The following is a 21,417-nucleotide window of genomic DNA, read 5'->3' as shown; positions in this document are numbered from 1 at the left end:
AGAATGCTGGCAAAAGATCCTCTCATTTGAGCCCATGAAAAAATTCAAATATACGTTTTACAGCATCACTTTGTTTATGGGGATTGTATAGATTCTTTGGAACTCATACTGTGGTCTGATTCAAAGGCTAACAGCCAGAGGAAGCAAGCCTTCACTTGAAAATCTGGAATATTGTGCAATTATCTATTTTCAGCAGCAGAAGGTAGCTTTGCAAAAGAAAGCCAGCTCCTCGGGCATTTAGAAAGCCCTGCCCCGCTCCTTCTGGCTAAGAATATTTTCAAGTCATCTTAAATAATTGCTAATTTGGACTTCATTTAATTAAATGTCCTCCACTGTAGTTGAAAAGTCAGGATTCAAAATGGCTGGGTCGAAATGCTGACTGCTCTTTCCTGGCTTCGTTGCATTGTTCCTGTGTTCAGACCCCAGCTCTGATGCTTACCAGCTCCATGCCTGGGAGCAGATTACTTAACCTGTCCAGTTCTCAGTTTTCTCATCTTAAAAATGGGGATAATTAAAGGACCTGCCTTATGGGATTGTTACGAAGGTTTAGTACAATAGTGCTAATACAGGTTAGTGCTCAATAAACATTACCTATACCCAGATATCATAAAAGCGTAGATATTTGGGGGCTAGGTCACTGAAAATGTGTCCAGTAAAAGCAAAAGTGCATGATGTAGATGAGGTACAAGGCAGTGAATTAATTCATCTGAGACCATACAGACTATAATGCTAGAATCAATGCCTAATGACTTATTTACACATAGACCCCAGTACACGCACATGTATAGTCGAACATGCATATCGTTTTGGTGGCCTATGTTGGCATTCAGTGTGATGACAGATATTACAGTTTAGAGCCTCTGGGATGAATGGAAATTGGGATAGGTGGGTGGAGTTCCAGGGAACTTGGATGGTTAGAGGATTCAAAATAATATAAAGGACAGATTGGCAGGAAGAATCCTAGAGAAAGGCAGGTGCACATCAGTCAGTCAGAGCATTTATTAAGTGCCAGTTGCATGCAGGCATTGTGCAATGTGTGCAGAGCCGTAGGAAATCTAAGCAACTCAGGATGTGCTCTGTGTGAGAAGAGAGCATACATGGAGCATTAACAATACATTTCAAGAGAGATCACAAAACAGGGCAGCCGGTGACAAGTCAGATCAGTCACATAAATAATGAGTGTTCGTTGCCTCCACATGGAAAAGGAGATTCCTGTGAGCTGGGATTGTCAAGGATGCTCCTGGTGAGGATTGGGATTTTCAAAACGAATCAGATTTAGACCAGAAGGGCACACCTTTCAGTGAAGAAAATTTATTGCATAGTGTCTTTGTGGCAGGGTTGAGAATGGGGTACTTTGATGGAATAGATAAGTAACTAAGATGAGAGAGAAAGTGGCAAGAGCATTGAATGCCAATTCGAAGAGTCTCTCTGGAACAGTAGTCTTGGCTTGGAAGTGGTGGGGTGCTACCCTCTGTTTTGGAGAAACTTCCCTGATTGTGTCATTCAGAGTGAGCAGTGGAACAGAAACTTAAGTTGGTAAGAACAGTTTTGTATTCCCCCACCTGAGCTTTCCCAGACTGTGCACCCCAAGGAGAATGTTCAAGAATGGGCTTGGGACAGGAGGCAAGAAGAGGGAGTGAGGGTGATCCAAGATGTTGAGGTTCTGGACAAGAGAACAGGGCACTCTTTAACAGAAGTTAGAAGCAAAGTTTGAAGAGGAGGTTTATTCTGGGGCTTGGATTTGAAGTTCAAGAGCTAGGAGAGACTTCTGGCTGTAGACAATGCTTATACATATAAGCATCATTATATATGCTTATGTATAAACGATGCTTATAGTTTGGGAGTTTAAGGGGAGCTCCAGGATGGAAAGATAGAAAAGGCAGAGTTTTCAAGGAAGCTGGAGAAGTGGGGATCATTTATAGCATCAGAGGAAAACATTTAAAGAGAAATGAGGGGAAAATCTGATGACAAAACCATGTAGAGTGCCAAGCTTTGAGAAGTATCCCTTGAGAAGGGCAGACATGGAGATAGAGAATAAATGATCAGAGGTAGAGGAACACTGATGTCCAATTTCACAAACACCAAGAGAGGCATGATTTAAAGAGTAGGGCGTACTTGGTAAGCTGGGGGGGACACGAAAGGAGAATCAAACCCCATTGCTGTTGACTAAACAAACTTGGGTTTGGACAGAATTTTAGGGATTGTGACTAGGAGGTACCAACTGATTCATTACATAAAGATGCCGAGCCACACCACTGTCTACAGCCTCCCCATGCTCTGTTCTTAGAAGACTTGACATAAACCCATGGGGTTTTACATGAAGACTTTACCACCACAGAGGCTCTCCCTTTTCAACATCCCCTTACTCGAGGAGTCACGGAAGTCCAGGGTCTGGATCCGTGCCACACATGATGGGCATACTACCCACCCTGAGCATCCTGGGGCAGGATTCATTACAAAGCACCCAGTACACAAGGAGAGGGAGCACAGAGCCTCCTCCCTCTACCTGGACCCTCAGTCAAGGCCGATGACTCCCTGACTCCCCCTCTGCCAAGCCCCAGTGCAGGGTGGCGTGTTCTGTAGAGCGTTGCTCTCTACTATGTGGCCCACATCAGGGGGAGGGGAATGCCTTCCCCAAGCCTCTGCCTGCTTCCTTCGAACAGAAGAGCGCGGTCTCTGGGGGGCAGGATAGGGATGGTTTCAGAAGACCTTAGCCCTTGCTGTAATTTGGACAAGCACGGCTCCTGAAAATGATGGTTTCATAGCAAGTGGGCATGCTTAGCATTCTGAGGCCCACTGTTGCTGCCACGGAAAGCACGTGTGGAGGGCACGGAACTGTATCCGCTGGGAATTATCACCTCAGAATGCGGTCTGGGGAGAAGGCTGTGGCCGCGAGAAGACTAGAACACACTCATGAACATGTGCGAGCCATCTTCTGGGAGAAAGCCTTCCGTGGAAGTCAGTGAATAAACGTTCTGGCTCACCTTAGATGTCCCCCCCACCACGGGTCAGGAAGCTTCAGCTCAGTAGGAACACAGTAGAATTCTCGACCCTGAGACTTGGGGGCTTTTCTGGGACCTTTGCATAGCACACTGTTCTTGCACAAGGAAACCCCTGGCCTGCAGGAGAGACTCATGCTCAAGAATTGACATTGGCAGGTGAGATGACACGGTTTCCAGAGCTTTTTTTTTTTTTTTTTTGGTAAAGATAATGAGAAGTAAATGAAACAAGATTGAAATAATGAACATCCCAAAGCTTGGTGATGGGCACGTGGAGTTTCACTACGTTTTCTCTTTATTTTTGTATGTGTGTGAGATTTCTGTAATAAAAAGTTTTGTAACAACTTGTTATCTTGATAAATAACATGGGTAAGTTATCGTACTTCTTTGTGCGTTTCTTTGAATATTTATTGATTGATTGCTTACTTTTAGGTTTATTACTTAGTGCTTATTTACTCTCTCTCCTCCCTATACATATTCTTTGCCCGTATTTTAAAATCTGACAGCAGGTCCTTTATTTTGATTCGTAGGATGTTTTAAGAATAATAGGGCTTTTTATTTAGTGCATTTAAATGTTCTATATTGTTCTTTTTTAGTTTGCATTTTATCTTTATGATATTTTAGTATATATTTATTTTTAAACATTCAAATGGAGGTACTAATCCATTTTTTTCCTTCATGGGTTTTCTTTTTTCTTTCGGTGTCATTTTTAGATCATTTGCCTTTAAAATGTACTGCTTCTGATATGGCAACAAGATAAAATATTTTATTGGCCCAAAACAAAACAAAACAAAACAAAACAAAACTCTGCCTTCTAATGTCCTCAGGGCTTCCTGGCTATTACCTTATCCTCTGGCTCCCACTCCCTTGGCATATCATCCTGAGTGAGCTTCTTCCACCTGTTTGCTACAACCAGCAGGGGTGTTCTGCACCCCAGGCTGGGGGGGTCTCAATTGCTCCCCCCACCTGCACCTTCATGACGGGAAGGAGATAGCATGCACGCCAAGACTGCCAGCACCCCTTCTTTCTCCCTCACCGTCCCTCTGCACCCGGCTCTGCACCCCCCCACATTCCCCTGCCCCACGCTGACACCATCTGTCCCCACCCTGTTGACCCTGCCATAGGTTCTGGGATCCATGATTTCTTTAGTCAACAAGTAAGAAAGGCCTCTTAACGCACCACTCAAGTAAAATGGTGTCTCCTCACAGTCCCCTCTCAGAAACCTACGGTGCTGTCCATTGCCTACAAAATATCGTCAGATGTCTGTGGAATGTCACGTCGAGTGCTTTCTCTCGACCTTCTCTGCCTTCCAGCACATCCTGCAGGTTCCCCTGCCGGACACACCCTCTCAGAAGCCCTTCCATTGGGCATGGAGCCATCTGGAACTTCATCGTCTTGGAGTGAGTTCTCCAAGCAGACCCACCTCACCTTCACCTTTCAGAACCTTCTCCTCCCAGAAGGTTCAGATCCTGTGATGTCTCCACCATCACATCCCTCCAGTGCCCTGCATCAGAATCCATCCCTGCTCTCTCCAGGATCCCGCTCAATGTCACCTGCCCCCCTGCCTGACCCGTAACTCATTCCACTCTAGGTTCTGGCTAAGAGCCGCTCCTTTATTCTTCATGGCATTTCCCAGTGCCTTATTCAGAGGGGGACCGTAAATAATTCTTAACTTTATTTAATTGACACTGTATAAAGCATGATATGCTACTGATTTGGCTGAGTTTGTATCCTCAATGAGCTGAGTTTCTGTTTTTACTCAGGGAGTAAACTTCTGATTTATAATTCAGTTTTAAAAAGTGGACTGAAACATTCTTCCCCTTCCTCAGATTCCTGGTCTTCGCAAGACGTCCATGAAGTGGATTCTTTAGACGTGGACGTTTGTCTTGCTCATCGGTCAGCACTTTGCTCCCCCCACCAACACCCACACTTTTGGCACTCCTCTTTCCCATGAATCCTAGATTCTCCGCTGCACCGTGCAGTGTGGACACACATTTTACTGCTGACTCTCTGCTGATCTGGTTGCCTGGAATTCCAGCTTGTGACCGACTCAGATTTCCATCGTCCCCTCCACCTGGTTTAGATTCCAGACCTCTCTACCCCTGTTTGATTGGCCCCTGTCCCACACCTGCTGCCCCAGTCTCTACTGCAGTATTCCCTAGCCAACTTCAGACGTTGCTGTTGCTTCTGGCCAGCACCCGTCTTCCCCTGTGGCCCCCATTGTAGGCCTGTCACTTTCCAGGTGGTGGCCCCAGTCTGCCCAGTCAGGACGAAGCTAACCTTTCCGTGCCAAGGCGTTTGTATATGGAACAAGAAGATTGATCGGGGGCCTTGTTGCGTGTTGATGGGGTCTTGTGGACTTCCCTGCAGAACTCACTCCTGTAATTGCAAAAGTGGGCAGTGATTTGCTAATGATCTTTAATTTAGGAAGCCTGTATATGTTTAATCAATTACACCATCCTGGTTAATTATGATTTTAGGTAAGAGCAGTAATCACTGAATAATTTAAGGTCTCTGGATTGAGCACATTTCATCAGGTGACTTTTCTTTTTTCAGGTATTCATATTTATTAGCAAGTCACTTGTGATGCTGTTTGATCTCTCTCTCCCCGGGGTGTGCAGTCAGGATGATTTTTGCCTGCCAGGGGGGCGTTTTTGGCTATCACAGCTGCGGAGGGTCTACCACCAGCAGGGGTAGAGACCAGGGATGCTGCCAAACGCCTTACGCAGGGCGGCCCCACGACAGAGAGGGGGGCAGCCCAAAGTGTCCGCCGTGCGGAGGTCGGGAAACCCTGCTTCTATCTTGAGGGATCGTCAGTAAAACCCTTTGGTGCCTCACAGGTATTTCTGTATTATTTTGGTGGGGGATATAAATTTCCTCACACCCGTTGTTTATCCTCCGGGGTTGGTTAGGAATTGGTCTGCTGTGAATACACAGGGGTCCTGACCTCTTCTGCCTGGAACTCCACCCAGTCTCTTCCTTCCTTCGGTGTGTGCAGTGAGCACGAGTCAAGAGAATTCGTGCGGCGTCTTATCCGTCCTGAATCCCCCTCTGCCTCCCTGCGACCCCACAAATGAAACGCAAGCTTCCCCCTGTGGCAGTTGAAGGACCCCGTTCACTCTGTTGTCCACATGCTTCTCCCTCCACCATTGCTGCTTCACTGAACTATCTTCAGTCTCTAGAAGTTTCCTTCCCTCCCCCTCCCAATACCTCTCTCTTCCCTGCGTGCCACCATGGAACATTTCTTCGTTACCACTTTATTGTTTTTCCAGCGTATTTCCCCTTTTATTAAATGGAACTGCAACAGTAATTTGTGTTCTTGTGTTCCCTTGGGAAGTTTATTATTCAAGGAGCATTTACTGACTGTCCTTTCAATCCACGAACTATAACAGTTCACGTTTATTGCAACAAGTACATAGCTTGTCTTCTTTGGGGCAAGGACACACTTAACTGCTTGTCGGTGTTGACCTCCGTAGGTTTACCTGAAGAAGATGGATTCTCCAGGTTGTCTGTGAGCAGCTCCACAACATCCTCATTTCAGAAACAGAGAGAGAGCCACACCACTCAGGTAATGACCCCCACATTGTCACAGTTGTAATAGAAGCTGGAACTAAGGGGTGAGCAGACCCTCATGACGGTGTGACCAAGAACGTGCATTCCCCCTGGACTAGCAAACACGGTTGTTCTCACTCCGGCCCTAAGTGTCTTCAGCTCAACATCCTTCTCTCTCCTCCTCTATCTCCCAGCTTTCTGCTGGTTAGAAAGAGAAGAAGAAGAATGCCCAAAACAAACAAAAATCAATGAATACTTTTAAGTTGAATATTGTAGACGTGATTTATGTTGTGGCATTTAAAAATCACTGTCAAGTGAAGATGACATTACATCCCCGGGGTGATGTTAACACTTTCTCCGCGTTTGACCTCAGCCCAAATAGGAGGACTCTGGGTGCCAACAGCGTGGGAATAAAAGGCTTGAGGCACCTTTGGTTTTATTCCACTATATCTGTTTCTACCCCTGAAGCCCACATAACCCAGATGCATTTGTAATATGGTGCATGGGGGCGCCTGATAGAGCACGGGACTCTTGATCATGGGGTGGTGAGTTCAAGCCCCACTGTGTTGGGCGTAGTGCTTACTTACAAAACTAAGTAAATAAAAAGAAAATATAGCAAATGATGAGAACGCTATAAAATCCAAACGAGATTACAGTTCATAAAACTGTTTTTGACGTATTTCAGCGATTTTGTGTATATGCTTAATGTGTTTGGCCTTAAAAAATTCACCAAAGTAAAGATTATCACTTCAAGAAAATAAAACAAAAACACTAGGATTTTTAGAAAGGGAAAGGATTTTTATCATATAATCTAGTGTTCTTTTTATGCTGAATTTTAAGATACGGTTTTAATCATTATCTTCAGAAAGATGAGTTTGCAATCAAGGTGACACAACCAAGAATATATCAAAGAGCTTGTTATCAATATAGTCAAAATTATTGCTTTAGCAACAGGATTCTTATTTTGCATGAAGCTATGGTACAACTTTCATGATGTGAAACATCTACATAAAAATCTTTAAAAAGGGGCGCCTGGGTGGCTCAGTCAGTTAAGCATCTGCCTTCGGCTCAGGTCATGATCCCAGGGTCCTGGGATCAAATCCCATGTCGGGCTCCCTGCTCAGCGGGGAGTCTGCTTCTCCCTCTGCTTCTGCCCCCTGCCCCCTGCTTGTGTGCTCGCTCTCTCTCTCTGTCTCTCACTGTCAAATAAATAAATAAATAAAATCTTTTACAAAATATTTTTTAAAGCTTCGAGTATCCAGATGTTTCCATAAAATCAACAATCCAGCCAGTGATGCACTTTCATCTGAATATTTGGCCTTATATAGACAGGTCCATTGTTACCAGATGAGATTTTTCTAAATAACACTGATCAGGGAGTGAGAAAAATCAGTAACTTTAATCTTAAAAATAAATCTTAAAATAGGCAGTCTGCTGAAATCACAATGATATATAGGTACTGAAATAGGAAGAAAACACAGATTGGTTGCAGTAACAGATCGTCCTAATCGCCCCTCTGTTCCTTAGCGATGCATTTACTTTACTTTGTAAGCCTTACAGATGCTTTATCTAAGGTAATTCCCAGGGGAGACCCACTTGTAATGAACACTGGTTTGATTTTTATTATTATAAGGCTGACTCCTGTACCTTAGAGCAAAGCGGTCGGCCAGTAGATGCCCTTTCCAGGGCTCCCACGACAATGTGGTTCACAGAGAAAGGGGTGATTTTGCAAGAAGGCGCATAAGGTGGGCATCTCTTTCGTGGATTTGGCTAAGAAGCAAAGAGAGATGGGAAAGATCTTCAGGAATAAGTTTCCATTTCTAGTTGTCAGTGCGGGCGTTCTGCTCAGGTGCAAATTCTCTGCCTTCAGTGACCTCGTGGTGCCTTTTTTCAAGGAAGCAGGGAACCAGGCTCATTTTCTTCCCTGCAAAAGTGCAGGCATCCTCATGGTAGGACACATTTCTCACTGTTGAAAAGCTCTAAGACTTCTGTCTTGTATGGCATTTGTACAGGAAATACGGACACCTACAGACATACCACCTGTTAGATTTTCTACTGATGCAACTAGATAAGAATTCTATAAAGTCAGTCCTGGACTGATTGGATCTATAGCAGTAAAATTAAATGTTGACTACAAATTAAATTTCTTGTTGTGGAGGTCTAGTCTAATTACCATCATCCGTGATTTTAGTGAAATCTCTTTAAGAAAGACAAAGTGTATGTGTGTTATTGTAGGTAGAGAAAACAGGAAATAGATTTGGTAATTTGCCAAAGATCATAGGGGAAATTCAGAGTGCATGCTTTGAATGATGCCAAGACCGTAAGTCCTGTTTCTGAGAATGAACTTACCAAAACCCATTAAAAAGAATGGAGGAGTCATCCAACTTTTTCATAAAATTTGAAGAATTGTTGGTCAAGATAAAAATCGAGGTAGCCATGGTGGACATTTGTGGCTTAGCTTTTTAGCTGCCAATTGCATGTTCAGGCTTCTCACGATGAAAACATAAGGGAAGAGACTCACCCTTCCGTCCTTTGGGAGCTCGACAAGCACATGCGGGATGGGCTAGGTCAGTCCGTCAGCTGTGGATTATGGAGTGAGAGACATATGATGGAAGGGACACCAAGAGTAGATGTCCCCAAGGGGTGACACATGGCTGAGGTGGCCCGCTTCCGTGGCAGTTGTTAGGTGGCGTATGACCACTGCCAGCCACTGAACCCACCTTGATCCCTGCCCCCTTGCCACGCCGTTCCTTCCCGCCTCATGCCTTTCTCTCACTTTCCAATAAGGATTCCACCTGCTGAGATGTGCAGAGTTTTCGTTGCCTGCAAATAAGAATTTTGACCGACACTGATAGAGATGTAAAACATTTTCTGATGGGGGTCACACCTCAATCAATACTAGTTGTTCCTTTCCTCAAGGTGCAGCATAGAGACAATGCCGTTTATGTCCTATGCCATCATACGTTTTTTACAAATTTGCAAAACATAATGACTTTACATAAGGGCAGTGAAAGTAAATTTCATTTGAAATATTTGAAAATCGTGAAAGCTGGGACATGCACGCATCTTGAATGTGGCTGAGTTCCTGTATGCTCCTCCTAGGGAAGGCTCGGTAGGTCCTTGCTGTGAGCAGAGCAGCACAGACATGGCCTCGCAGGGCACTTGGCGTAGGTACACCCAGCAGTGAGTGTGTGATACCAGGCGGTCCCATGTGCTGGCCCCGCCGGGGAAGCTTTGGGGGACACTTCCCACCGCTCAGCTCTGCAATTTCCTAGGCTGTAAAAGCCACTTCAGGTTGGTTTTGAAATTAGACAGTATTTGTAAAAATAATACGCCATTTATCCACTTGCTATTTTGTGAGATGTAAAATAACTTTTTAAAAAAAAAGTGGGGGCGCCTGGGTGGCTCAGTCAGTTAAGCGGCTGCCTTCGGCTCAGGTCATGATCGCAGGACCCTGGGATCAAGCCCCGCATCGGGCTTCCTGCTCGGCGGGAAGCCTGCTTCTCCCTCTCCCAGTCCCCCTGCTTGTGTTCCCTCTCTCACTGTGTCTCTCTCTGTCAAATAAATAAATAAAAATCTTAAAAAAAAAAAAAAGTGCGTGCCATTTGGCATGATGAGATCCCTCCAAAGTAACTCAGTGGGAGGAGCCTCAGCAGGGAGTGAAATAGTGAGAACACCTTCCAACCCAGAGTGACTTGGCGTTTTTTGCTGTGCTTGCAATCCTCTGCTGACTCAGAAGTCCGGGTAACCTGACACAGGATCCCCGTGGATTATAAATAGAGCAAAATCATGAACCATGCGGCGGGTGGGGGCCCAAAGGCAGGCGGGTCCAAGGAGGGGATGGATAAAATAAAATGCTTGGTTCTTGCCCTCAGCCTGAAATTGCAGGTTCTACATCGGCTTAGGGCTCTACACTTGATACTGAGGAATGAGCCATTTTCGTTTCTCGTTTGAGCATACCTTATTTGTATTGGCATCCTCCTTTTCACTTCTGCAACTTCTGCTCCACGCTGTTTTATTCCTCTCAGGTGTCTGCTCCACAGCGATACGTGGTTTATGAGCTTTGATTTCCATTGTGGGCATTTATCGTATTCCCTGCCTAACTTTTTGTTACAATTTTTTGAAGAGCATAAAACATTATTATTAATATCTGTCATATTCAAATATTCATTGTCAGAAATCACTGATGGTCTCTGATAAAATAGTGGCAGTCCAGCACCCGGGAGCTTAATAAATATCCAGCCTGCTCCCAACACAGCCACCGAAGAAAGCCGTACCATAATCAATGTACAACTGATCCACAATCAAGAGACAAAGTGTTATGTGGTTTGTCTTACTGACCCATCAAAGAAACCTTTCTGTAACGTCACGTGTCAGCAAAATGAAGTGTTGCAGGGATCTAAATAAAGCCAGCACCTTTCTAAAGTATGCATTGTATTTGTCACGTGGGCTGCCTGAAATCTATCCCGGCAGGGAAAAGAAACAGTGTGCTAGATAAACTAACAAAATGCAGACACATTTAGTTCAATCATTAAGGGATAATTCTAAAGCACATGGTAGGAAATAGAAATTAGATAAACACTTCAAAAGGAAATATATATGTATTTCATTTATAAGCTGCAAACGGAAGCCGATCTAGCAGAGAAAGCTCTTTCACGGAGCTGAGGTTTCAGGGAATCAGTATGCACCCCTCGTGACTTCCATATTATGTGCAAGAAATGAAGGCAGTAAATTAATTTGATGGTATGGGTTGAATGGCAACGTTTTCAACGGAAAAGAGACAAATCCTGTATTGATATATAGAAACTTGGAAAACAAAAAACAAAACCAGATCTTGTTTTTTTTCTTGATTTTTCTTTCATAAAATTATACCGTACGTAGATCCGAAATGTATTCAAATGCATAGTGTTTTTCTAGTGAACACGTTGACTATTATCAATGAGGAGATCATTCAATCTTAAGAAATATTAGAAGAATGAGAAATACAAAGGTCTCGTGATATCTCTGCATGATCACCTTCCAGTTGGGAAAGCTGCAGTGAGCCCACACCATTGCACAGTGGAGAAAACGTGGTTGAGGACAAATTCCAGTTAACTTAAGAATTTCAATGTTCATTTCATTAACTAAGTTTAATTTTTAAATTAAATAAAAGAAAAGAAAAAACAAGAAAAACTGGGTATGAATCCCATAACTGTTACTTAACTTGGGGGTAGAGAAAGTAGCGATTTGTTTCCAGATTGATTAAAGAAAATATATATAACCTGATAAGTCTGCCCTGCAATATAACAAATGCTTAAAAACAGTATTATCTTGGTATTCTCCCCCCACACCGAGGTCAGTATTCTGAACATCAATTCTGATTCTAAATAGTAGATGCTGTCTAAAATATGCGGGAGATTAGACCGAATCAGCAGGACCCTACACTTATCTGGGATTTGGTTAAAATGTGGCATGTATGTGATTTTCAAAAATAGTTCATGGTGGAATACTATAAACTTAGGGTAAAGAAGCACAGCGAGCAGCAAAACACCCAACTTCAGTAAATCTTAACATCTCCCCATATTTGCTCTGGCACCATATATTCTAGAGAAATCTATCTCCCAGTTCCTAACCCCCCACCCCTGCCTGCCACACTGGGGTGAATCCTGTCCTGAAGTTAGTGCAGAACCCTCCATGCGTGTTTGCACTTTTACTAATATGGATGTAGCCATAAACTGCATCATGTCTATAGATAATAATGGATGCTTGGCATGCTTTTAAAATCATGTATCCCTCTGAGCAGATTACTTCGCACATACCTGTAGTTGTTGAGGTGTTTTCCCCCACTTTGATACATGGTGCTCTCCTTTGCTGTCTTATTCCGAGTACTAGCTCCAGGTTAAATGTAAAGGCCTTAAGGTGGGGCTGTCCCAGGGAAGCAGTAGGAACAGAGATGACAGTGGACACGCTCTCGTGCCCACTGAGCACAACATGGCTTTCAAGTTCCCTCAGCAGGGAGCAAATCTACCGGAAGAGAAAAGGCCAAAGGAACACAACACCCCATCGGGAAGGGTAGGTCTCACCCTGCTGCCACCTCTGGGCCCAGGGGCTAGCTGTGTCTCTGGCAGCCCCATTGTCTTCCTTCAGACCTTCACAAGGTGGTCGGAGGTGTCTCTTGGGATCCTGAGAAACCTAATCCAGTGAGCTCCATGCAAGATGCAGGAAAATGATGCTGAATGCCCAGGGACAATATGGTAGCAGGGACTTTCCTGCCCGAACATTTATGAGAGGGCTACAACCGGGGCATTAGCAGAGATTCTTACTGGTACCTCTAGAAGCCCTCTTTCAACACCATAAAACCAAATTGTATTACTCACTTTTTAGGTGTAAACATGCCTCCTTCACTTTCAACTTTTCTCAGAAACAAGTTTCACAGAGATACATTCATGACATTTCTTAAGAACAACAGATTTGCAGTTTGACCAAGTGGAGTGGAAAACTTAATCAAAACCAAGTTTCCAAGTGATTACCGTTACAGACAATGCCACAGTGAAAATCATAGGATATGCCTCTAACTCGTAAGTAGAAAAAAATATCCGAAGTTTTCCCCTTCAAATGAAAGTGCTGCATTTCTGGAGATGCACATTTTCAACATAGGAGTGACTGCCAATTATTCCCCAAAATAGTTGTACCAATTTATACACCTCTAAAAGGGAATATTTCACATTTCTGTTTTGGTAATCTCTTGGTTTAATGAATCGTTTTGTTTTTTTTTTTAACCAATATGATTAAGTGTAAAACATCTTATTATGGTTTTGTTTTGCCTTTCCCTGGTTGCTATGGAGCGTTTTCGTATGTTCTCAGTCCTGGTAGTCCAAAGACATCCTTTTCCTATTTCTGAACTGGTTTGCATGAGTTTCTTGATGATTTTCAGGAATTCTTTACATATCCTGGGTAATATTCCTTGTCAGTTGCATGCATGGCAAACACTTGGCTTATAGTGTTTTCTTAGTCTAACTAGAAGTTTGTCAACTCTATTGATCTTTTAAAAATAGCTTTTGATTGTATTGATATATTCTGTTATTTTTCTGTCTCATTGATTTCTGTGCTCTTTAGTATTTCCTTCCTTTCACTTGCTTTGGGTTTAATTTGTTCTATTTCTAAGTTTCTTAAATAGCAAGCTTAGATTATTGATTTGATGCCTTCTTTTTTCCCTAATAGTATTTAATGCAATAAATTTCCACCTCTAGCCGTGTTACCTGCATTTGGAACATTCTGATATGTTTTACTTTTATTTTCATTCAATTCAGAATATTTTCTACTTTCCTGTAGGACTTCCTCTTAGACTAATGTTGTTTATTTTCCAAATATTTAGGGACATTCCAGATACTTTCTGCTTTTTATTTCTGGTTTAATTGCATTATGATCTGAGAATATGCTTTGTATAATTTCAGTTCTCTTCAATTTATCAGGAATTACTTCATGGCCCAGGATATGGTCTATCTTGGTGGAATTTCCATGTGCACTTGAAAAGGAGTATTCTGCTGTTGTCGGATAGTGATCTGGAAATGTCTGTTGGGTCAAGTTGGCTGACAGTGTTATTGAGCGCTCTGTATCTTGGCTGATTTTCTGTCCACTTCTTTTATTGAATTCTGAGAGAAGAGCATCCAAGACTTCAGCTATAATTGAGATTTTTGTCTACTCTTCCTTTCAGTTTAACAGTTTTTGCCTCATGTATTTGTAAGTTCTGTTGTTAGATGCATGGACCATTAAGATTATTACATCTTCTTGGTGAATAGATCTATTTATCATTATGCATTTTTTTCTTTTTTATTTCTGATGATATTCCTTCTTCTGAGGTCTACTTTGTCTGAAATTAATATAGCCACTTCATCATTCTTTTGGTCATTATCAGCAAGGTATGTTTTTTCCATCCATTTAATTATTTTTAGACAGCTTTATTAAGATATAATTCACATACCATACAATTCAGACCTTTAAAATATACAATTCAGGGTTCTTGTGTAACTATTACCACAATCTAATTTTAGAGTGTTTTCATCCCCTCCTCATCCCAAAGAAAATCCATCTCTTTTCCTTTAACCTAATTATGTGTCTATTTTTAACTCGTGATTTTTATAGACAAAATATGGATGAGTCATGTTTAATTTTATCCAATCTGATAGTCTTTGTATTTTAATTAGTATGTTCAGACCATTTACATTTAATGTAATTATTAATGTGATTGGCTTTAGGTCTGTCCATTTTCTCTTATTCTGTTTCTCACCACCATTTTTGTTCATCTATTTCCCAGTGGTGCTTTCTTTTGGATTATTTGAATATTTTTAGTACTCTATTTTAATTTCTCTGTTGGTAATTCAACTATGTATCTTCATATGTATTTTTTCATAGCTGATTTAACAGTTGTAATATTTACAAACCTAACTTACAGTCTATTTGCAGTCAACCATATTGTTCCTTTTAACCTCTTTTACTGACCTTTACTTTATAGTCGCCACATACATTGCATCTACAGTTGTAAATATATTACATCTGCATTCTTTATAGTTGTCCCATATGTTACCTCTATTTTATAGTTGTCCCATACATTACACCTCCATACATTGAATATCTTCTCCCAGGCAATGATGCAACTTTTGCCTTCAAATGTCATGCATGCTTTAGACGACTTGAGTGGAGAAAAATCTCCTTTTTATTATCCCAGTACTTACCATTTCTGCAGCTCTCCTTCACTCCTGAAGTTCCGAGTTTCCTTCTACTACCATTTCCTATAGCAGGTCATTCACAGCTGATCGAAGAATGCTCCTAGTTTTCCTTAATCTGAGTGTGTCTTTCTTCTGTCTTTATTCTCCAAGTTTTGATTTCCCCCCAGAATTCACATGTTTTTGTTTACTTTTCTGGTCCTCAGATAGATGTGTATTTTGTCCAAAGTTAAGTTATAATTACTGAGAGAGATAGACTACAGTGGATTTACTTCATTGTGGCCCAACTAATGTATTTATCACACAGAAATTTATAATGTTAATGTAGTCAAGTTGATTAACCCTCATCTTTATAGGCTGTGCTTTTTTGTACTGTTTAAAAAACCTTTCTTATCAAAAAGTCAAACAAAAAAATCTCTCCTACCCTGCTTCCATAAAGATCTATCTCTCTATAAATACATTTTAAAGTTTAGGGTTTTGGGTTTTTCGTTTGTTTGTTTGGTTGGTTGGTTGGTTTTGTTTTTGTTTTTTACATTTAGGAGTTCAAGCTACCTGTACCTTATTTTTGAGAATAGCGTGAATTAACAATGTAGTTTGACATTCTTCTGTGCCAATAACAAATGTCCCATGCCTTTTATAACATAGGACCATACTTCTGACTTCCTCCTAATGCTGGGAGCATTGCCTAAAATGGACTTGTTTCTGCATTTATCTCTAACCTTCTAGATTCTTCTTTAATATTACTTTCCTCTTGATGACCTTCCTTGAGCATCCCTTCTAAGCAAAGTACTTAGTTGCCTCTATAAATTGGTTCCTATAATTCCATAATGCATACCTCCTTTATATAGTCTATTTTTCTGTAGTATAATTATGTGCATGTGTGTAGACCCTGTAGACTTTTGAGCATATAGAGAATTCATTGAATGCATCGTAATCAGTTTTGCATTCCAAACACAAAGCACTCAATAAATTGCCAACTCTGTGTAATTGTCATCTGGTAGCAGCTTCAGATGAATTAAGAGAAGCAAACTGGTAGAATATTTCCTAAATTTATTCAAATATTTAAATTCAGTTTCATGTTAAAAATGTACTAATAAAATTGGTAAATAGAATCACAGGCAGTTACATTACCAGTTGAAGGATATTCAAGTCACATTTTATTTGGTGATTAGGTTCTGAAGTTGGCATGGTATGTGAAAGTCACATACAACAAAAAAAGACTCCAGAACATCCCTTATCTTGCCTGTAAAATAAATGTGTTTTTATGTATTTTATATATAAAATGGTATTCTTTTAATGTATACAACTCTATACAATTACATGCATATATTTATGCACAATATATAAAACAACTTAAAGCATTAATAACATATATTTTGAATTCTAAGAAAGTGAATTGCACAGAATTGAATTTTCAGAGGTTCATTCATTCATTCATTCATTCATTCATTCAACAAATATTCCGTGCTGACCAACTTGTGCCAGGCACAGATCTAGGCACCTTGGTCTACAAAACCAACATCCTTGCCCTGATGGGACTTAAATTCTACCACTGGAAAGCAAACAATAAACAATATTTAAATAAGTTCATAATATACTTAAAGGAAATAAAACATATTAAGAAAAGTAATCAGGATAAGCAGACCTGGGAGTGACAAGAGTAGGTGTGGAGGGAGGTTGGGTTGAGCAGCGAGTTTAAGAAAGAAAGGGCGCCTGGGTGGCTCAGTTGGTTAAGCAACTGCCTTCGGCTCAGGTCATGATCCTGGAGTCCCGGGATCGAGTCCCGCATCGGGCTCCCTGCTCGGCAGGGAGTTTGCTTCTCCCTCTGACCCTCCTCCCTCTCATGCTCTCTGTCTCTCACTCTCTCTGTCTCAAATAAATAAATAAAATCTTTAAAAAAAAGAAGAAAGAAAGAGGGTCAGCAGAAGCTTCATTGAGCAAAGACAGAGGAGGGAAGTCAGGGAATGAGCCATGCAGACTGATGTTAGCGGAGAGTGATCCAGCTGGGGGACAGCGAAGGCCCTGAGACAGGAGCACCCCTGAGTGGCAAGGTGGCCAGTGTGGCCAATGGGGCGCTAATGGCATGTTTTACTGGATAATTAAATGAAGAGAAGTTGGAATTAGCATTCGTTGTAAGGGTTAATCCTAGAAAAGGGAGACCTTTACATTATAAATGATAGCAAGAGGCTAAATGTAAAATACTAATTATGACTGTATTGTTCTGTCTTTCTTCAAAACCATTTGCCAAGTTTGGAAACTCTGGTCTGCTCAGAATATAAGTGAAGGGTGATTGTTTGCCTTTTCTGTAAGTGGAAAATATAGACGAATATAACTCTACTGTTGCTCAAGATCAAGAGAACTGGAACCTAGGCGGCGCATCCTTGACTGGTTAGGTGTGGTGCTGGACGCTGATGTGGCCTGGCATTTTTGAATGCACGATTTGGGCTGAAGGAACAGATAGTTTTCCATGGTGCTGAAATTGCGATCAGTTAATTATGGTGAAAAGATTTATTTTATACAAAATAAAAGAAGGATTTATTTTCTGACCTTAATAAACCTCGAAGACAGGATTCTTTTCTGATTTCTCTGATTACATTATTATTTGACATTGTCATTTCATATTCCTGACTCTGTCAGAAATAGGTTCTAGAACAGCTGAACCGTGATATTGGGAAGAAGTGTCATGAAGTCAATGATATAAAAAGCATAGATTTTGAAGCCCAAGTGGATTTAAATTAATTTTATACATTTCCAGGTGATTTTTATTACCTATTTTTGGAAAGAAGTCTTGATTAAAAAGATTTGCTCTCATGTGTTGCCTACTTTGGCAAAATCTTGTCTCTTCTCCTTCCCAGTCCTTCCTGGTATCTGTTTTCCCTTTCCCTATGTTGTCTAGAATTTGTACCTGCGTGATTTGCCAAGACTATGTCTTAAAGACCCTGTAATGGGCCCCAGAGTCACAGTGACTGCCACTGTGCCCATCAGGTCCATTTCTTCTTAGACACAGAGCTGCCTATGTTTCTCAGCTTCCCTCAGGGTGCATAGCAGACCTGTCATTGATACCTACTCAGTAGAACAGGAGCTACAGTGAGCTGCATCCCTCCCAAGCTTGGCCCATACACCCCCCTTTGCCTAGCGTACCATGTCCCTTCCCATCTAAAAGCTAGATACAAGATCCCAGGAGGCGCAGAGTACACGCACAAGACAGAAGGCCGTCCACGGATCCGAAACACCCGTTTGGCCTTCAGTCGAACAATGTACTTCGTTCGTGCCAAACCAGTGGTATTTGTCGTTTGCCTGTTATAACATCTAACCAATACCTCCTCCTTATTTATTTAGTTTAATGTTGTATGTGTTGCTGCTAAGCATGATTATTTATAGTACTTCGTTTTCTAAGTTTAGCTTCCATTGTGTAATGAAAATTATTTAAGATATCAAAAATCATACCTGCTAATAACAGAAGCGGAATATCGCTTATTAGACATTTAGTGTTTGTGCTGCCGAAGCGAGCGCTCGCTTATTAGACATTTAATACAAAGTGGTGATCAGTGGTGTATATATATATAAAACCAAAGCTTATAACTCTTAACAAATAGTCTCAGAAATTCCTCAAAATCAACAGACTTAATTTTCCTCAAGGACATAGTTAATCCCCTATAACAAGTTGGACACCCTGAGAAATGTTTTCATACTTTTAGGACCTTTTTGATGTGTTTAATGCTTGTGAAGGAGTGCCTTGCTAACCTCTAGTTCTCAAGTGGGTGCCTCTCACTGGTAACTAAATTTTGGAAGGAAAAAATCACGGTTGAGGACAGAAAATAAGTTTTCCCCAGTGCTGTGAATTCCATGGCCAATGGAGTTGCTAAACTATGTCCGTCTCTTAATTACAGCTGATTTTTAAAAATCTCCTTGGATTAGCTTATTTTATTAACATCTAGTTTCTTAAGGTGTTTTTTTCTCATTCTTATTTCATTATATCTAATGCCATAATATACAGATTGTGATTGTTTCCAGAAAAAAATATAATGAGATATTAATAAATTAACAGATAAACTGTCCTACACAGCAATGTAGATCCTGGCTAGTTGAACAAGTTGGGGAAACGTTCCTTCTACGTGGCTCCTCCATCCTCCAAAAGCTGTGGAGTGCTTTACTATCACGAGTACCACTCCTTGTAGAACTCAACCCAAATGTCCTTCCCTCTTTTTATATCCTACGCATCCTTTTACTCCAAATCAAACCCCACATCCCAATATGAATTTTTTGGCCAGTATATCACCTTGAAATGAGTCCTGTCTCCTCTGTATTCCAACAACAATAATTATGCATATACTGTGTTAATTAATTAATGCTGCACTCCCTCATGATGTGTTTGTGGTTGTGTGACGTTTAAGCATCTTTATTCATCTAACTCTTTCTGATTTTATGTCTTGTTGCTCAGTTTGCATGGAAGCCCTTTGAGGAAGCAGGTCACACTATGTGGTTCTCAGTCCTGTAGAATGCATCACAGTGCCCTCCACTTCACATTCACTGAAAGAACTTGTGTTCACTGATCAGCACACATTCTCGGAGGCCAAAGTCATTGATTAGTATCCCCAAAGGTCGACTAAACTCAGTGTACTTGAATTTGTGTTCTGACTACACCACTTACTAGCCAAGTGAGTTTGGGCTTTAAAGATGAATTTCAGCATCTATGAAATGAGGCTAATAATACAGAGCCTGCTTATTTCACATGGTTATGAGAAACTACTAGAATAGTAACATGTGAAAATGCTTGAAGAATAAATATCATGAAGATGATGTTAGAAATTGGCCCTCAGAAACCTCAAAGGATTCTGTATTCGGGCATACGACCAGGGACTGCTGCACAGAGAAATAGAATTCTAGGTGTGGCTACATCTGATTGGACTGACAGAGAGAGTCTGTGAGAATGGATGGTAAAGAAGCCGGAATAATCAGTGTGGCCAGAAAATACAGGACTTTCTGTAACCTCCTAAAGTGTGTAGACTTGATTGCTTAGACCAGGCAAAGTGGTCGCATTGAAGATTTTTGAACACACAAATTATATGAATACATCTTTTCTTTGGAGAGAGAAAATCTAGTAGGTTAATTGTCCTCAATAATACCTCCAGTATTTGCAGTGAGTCCCCTATAAAATCCCAAGAAAAATGTTTTAAAAGAAATCGTAATGCTATTACTTTCTGTATTTCCAATATAATAGATTTAGGTTTTTCTATACATTCCATGGATTTGAACCCCATTACTATAATATGTCATTACTATAAACATACCCTAAATATATGTTATCAGTTTTTGTTACAATTTAGTCACTTACACTGATACTGCCATATTTTCTTAAATGAATTGAGGTAAAAGACCCGAACTCATACAAAATCCATATCCCGAAGTGTCACAAATTAATTACATTGCATGATGTATAGTACAATCGTAAATTTCTATTTTATAACTTTCCATTAATAGGAAGAAATATACATTCACTCATCAGAGTCCATTTTTATTCAAAGCTATTAACCTAAAATCAACCACAAAATGCAAATAAATGTCCATTTAAACGATATTAAATGTGTTCCAATGCTTAGGACAGTTACCTATGAAAAGTTATGAACGTTAAGAATGGTTACTATCTTGGGCGCCTGGGTGGCTCAGTTGGTTAAGCGACTGCCTTCGGCTCAGGTCATGATCCTGGAGTCCCGGGATCGAGTCCCGCATCGGGCTCCCTGCTCGGCGGGGAGTCTGCTTCTCCCTCTGACCCTCCTCCCTCTCATGCTCTCTGTCTCTCATTCTCTCTCTCTCAAATAAATAAATAAAATCTTTAAAAAAAAAAAAGAATGGTTACTATCTTATGAAAGTTAGGAACAGTTACTATCTTTTTTAAGAAATCAAAGTATACAGATAAGGTAAAAAGCTAAAATCTTCTGTCTCTCTCTTCACTGCCTGGTGTCCAGAAATAGCTACTCTTGTTTACAAGAGAATTTGTAAAGTGCCTTTGAAGAGATATTTTTCCCTTTATTTAACCCTTTGGCAATAAAGGGAGCCAAATGGCAATAAGAGAAAAAAATAGCAAGATGAACTTAACTGAATCGCTGTATAAATAGCTATTTCTGAATTAGAAAGGATCAACTCTCTTTTGCCTAAACCAGAAA

At 41.0% G+C, this 21,417-nt stretch overlaps 1 protein-coding gene across 1 annotated transcript in view; it reads left to right on the top strand.

Annotated features, from left to right (window-relative positions):
- MYO16 (myosin XVI) overlaps positions 1-21,417 on the top strand; it is a 435,943-nt gene that overhangs the window by 402,773 nt on the left and 11,753 nt on the right. The window contains exon 33 of the mRNA XM_064585765.1: positions 6,476-6,567. Coding sequence (XP_064441835.1) covers positions 6,476-6,567 — 92 coding nt within the window. The remainder of the gene's footprint in view (positions 1-6,475; positions 6,568-21,417) is intronic.

This window comes from Mirounga angustirostris, unplaced genomic scaffold, assembly GCF_029215605.1.
Source record: "Mirounga angustirostris isolate CCGP_5_RB_7025 unplaced genomic scaffold, mMirAng1.0.hap1 SCAF_3, whole genome shotgun sequence".
NCBI lineage: Eukaryota > Metazoa > Chordata > Mammalia > Carnivora > Phocidae > Mirounga > Mirounga angustirostris.
This window is presented reverse-complemented; position numbering and strand designations above follow the sequence as displayed.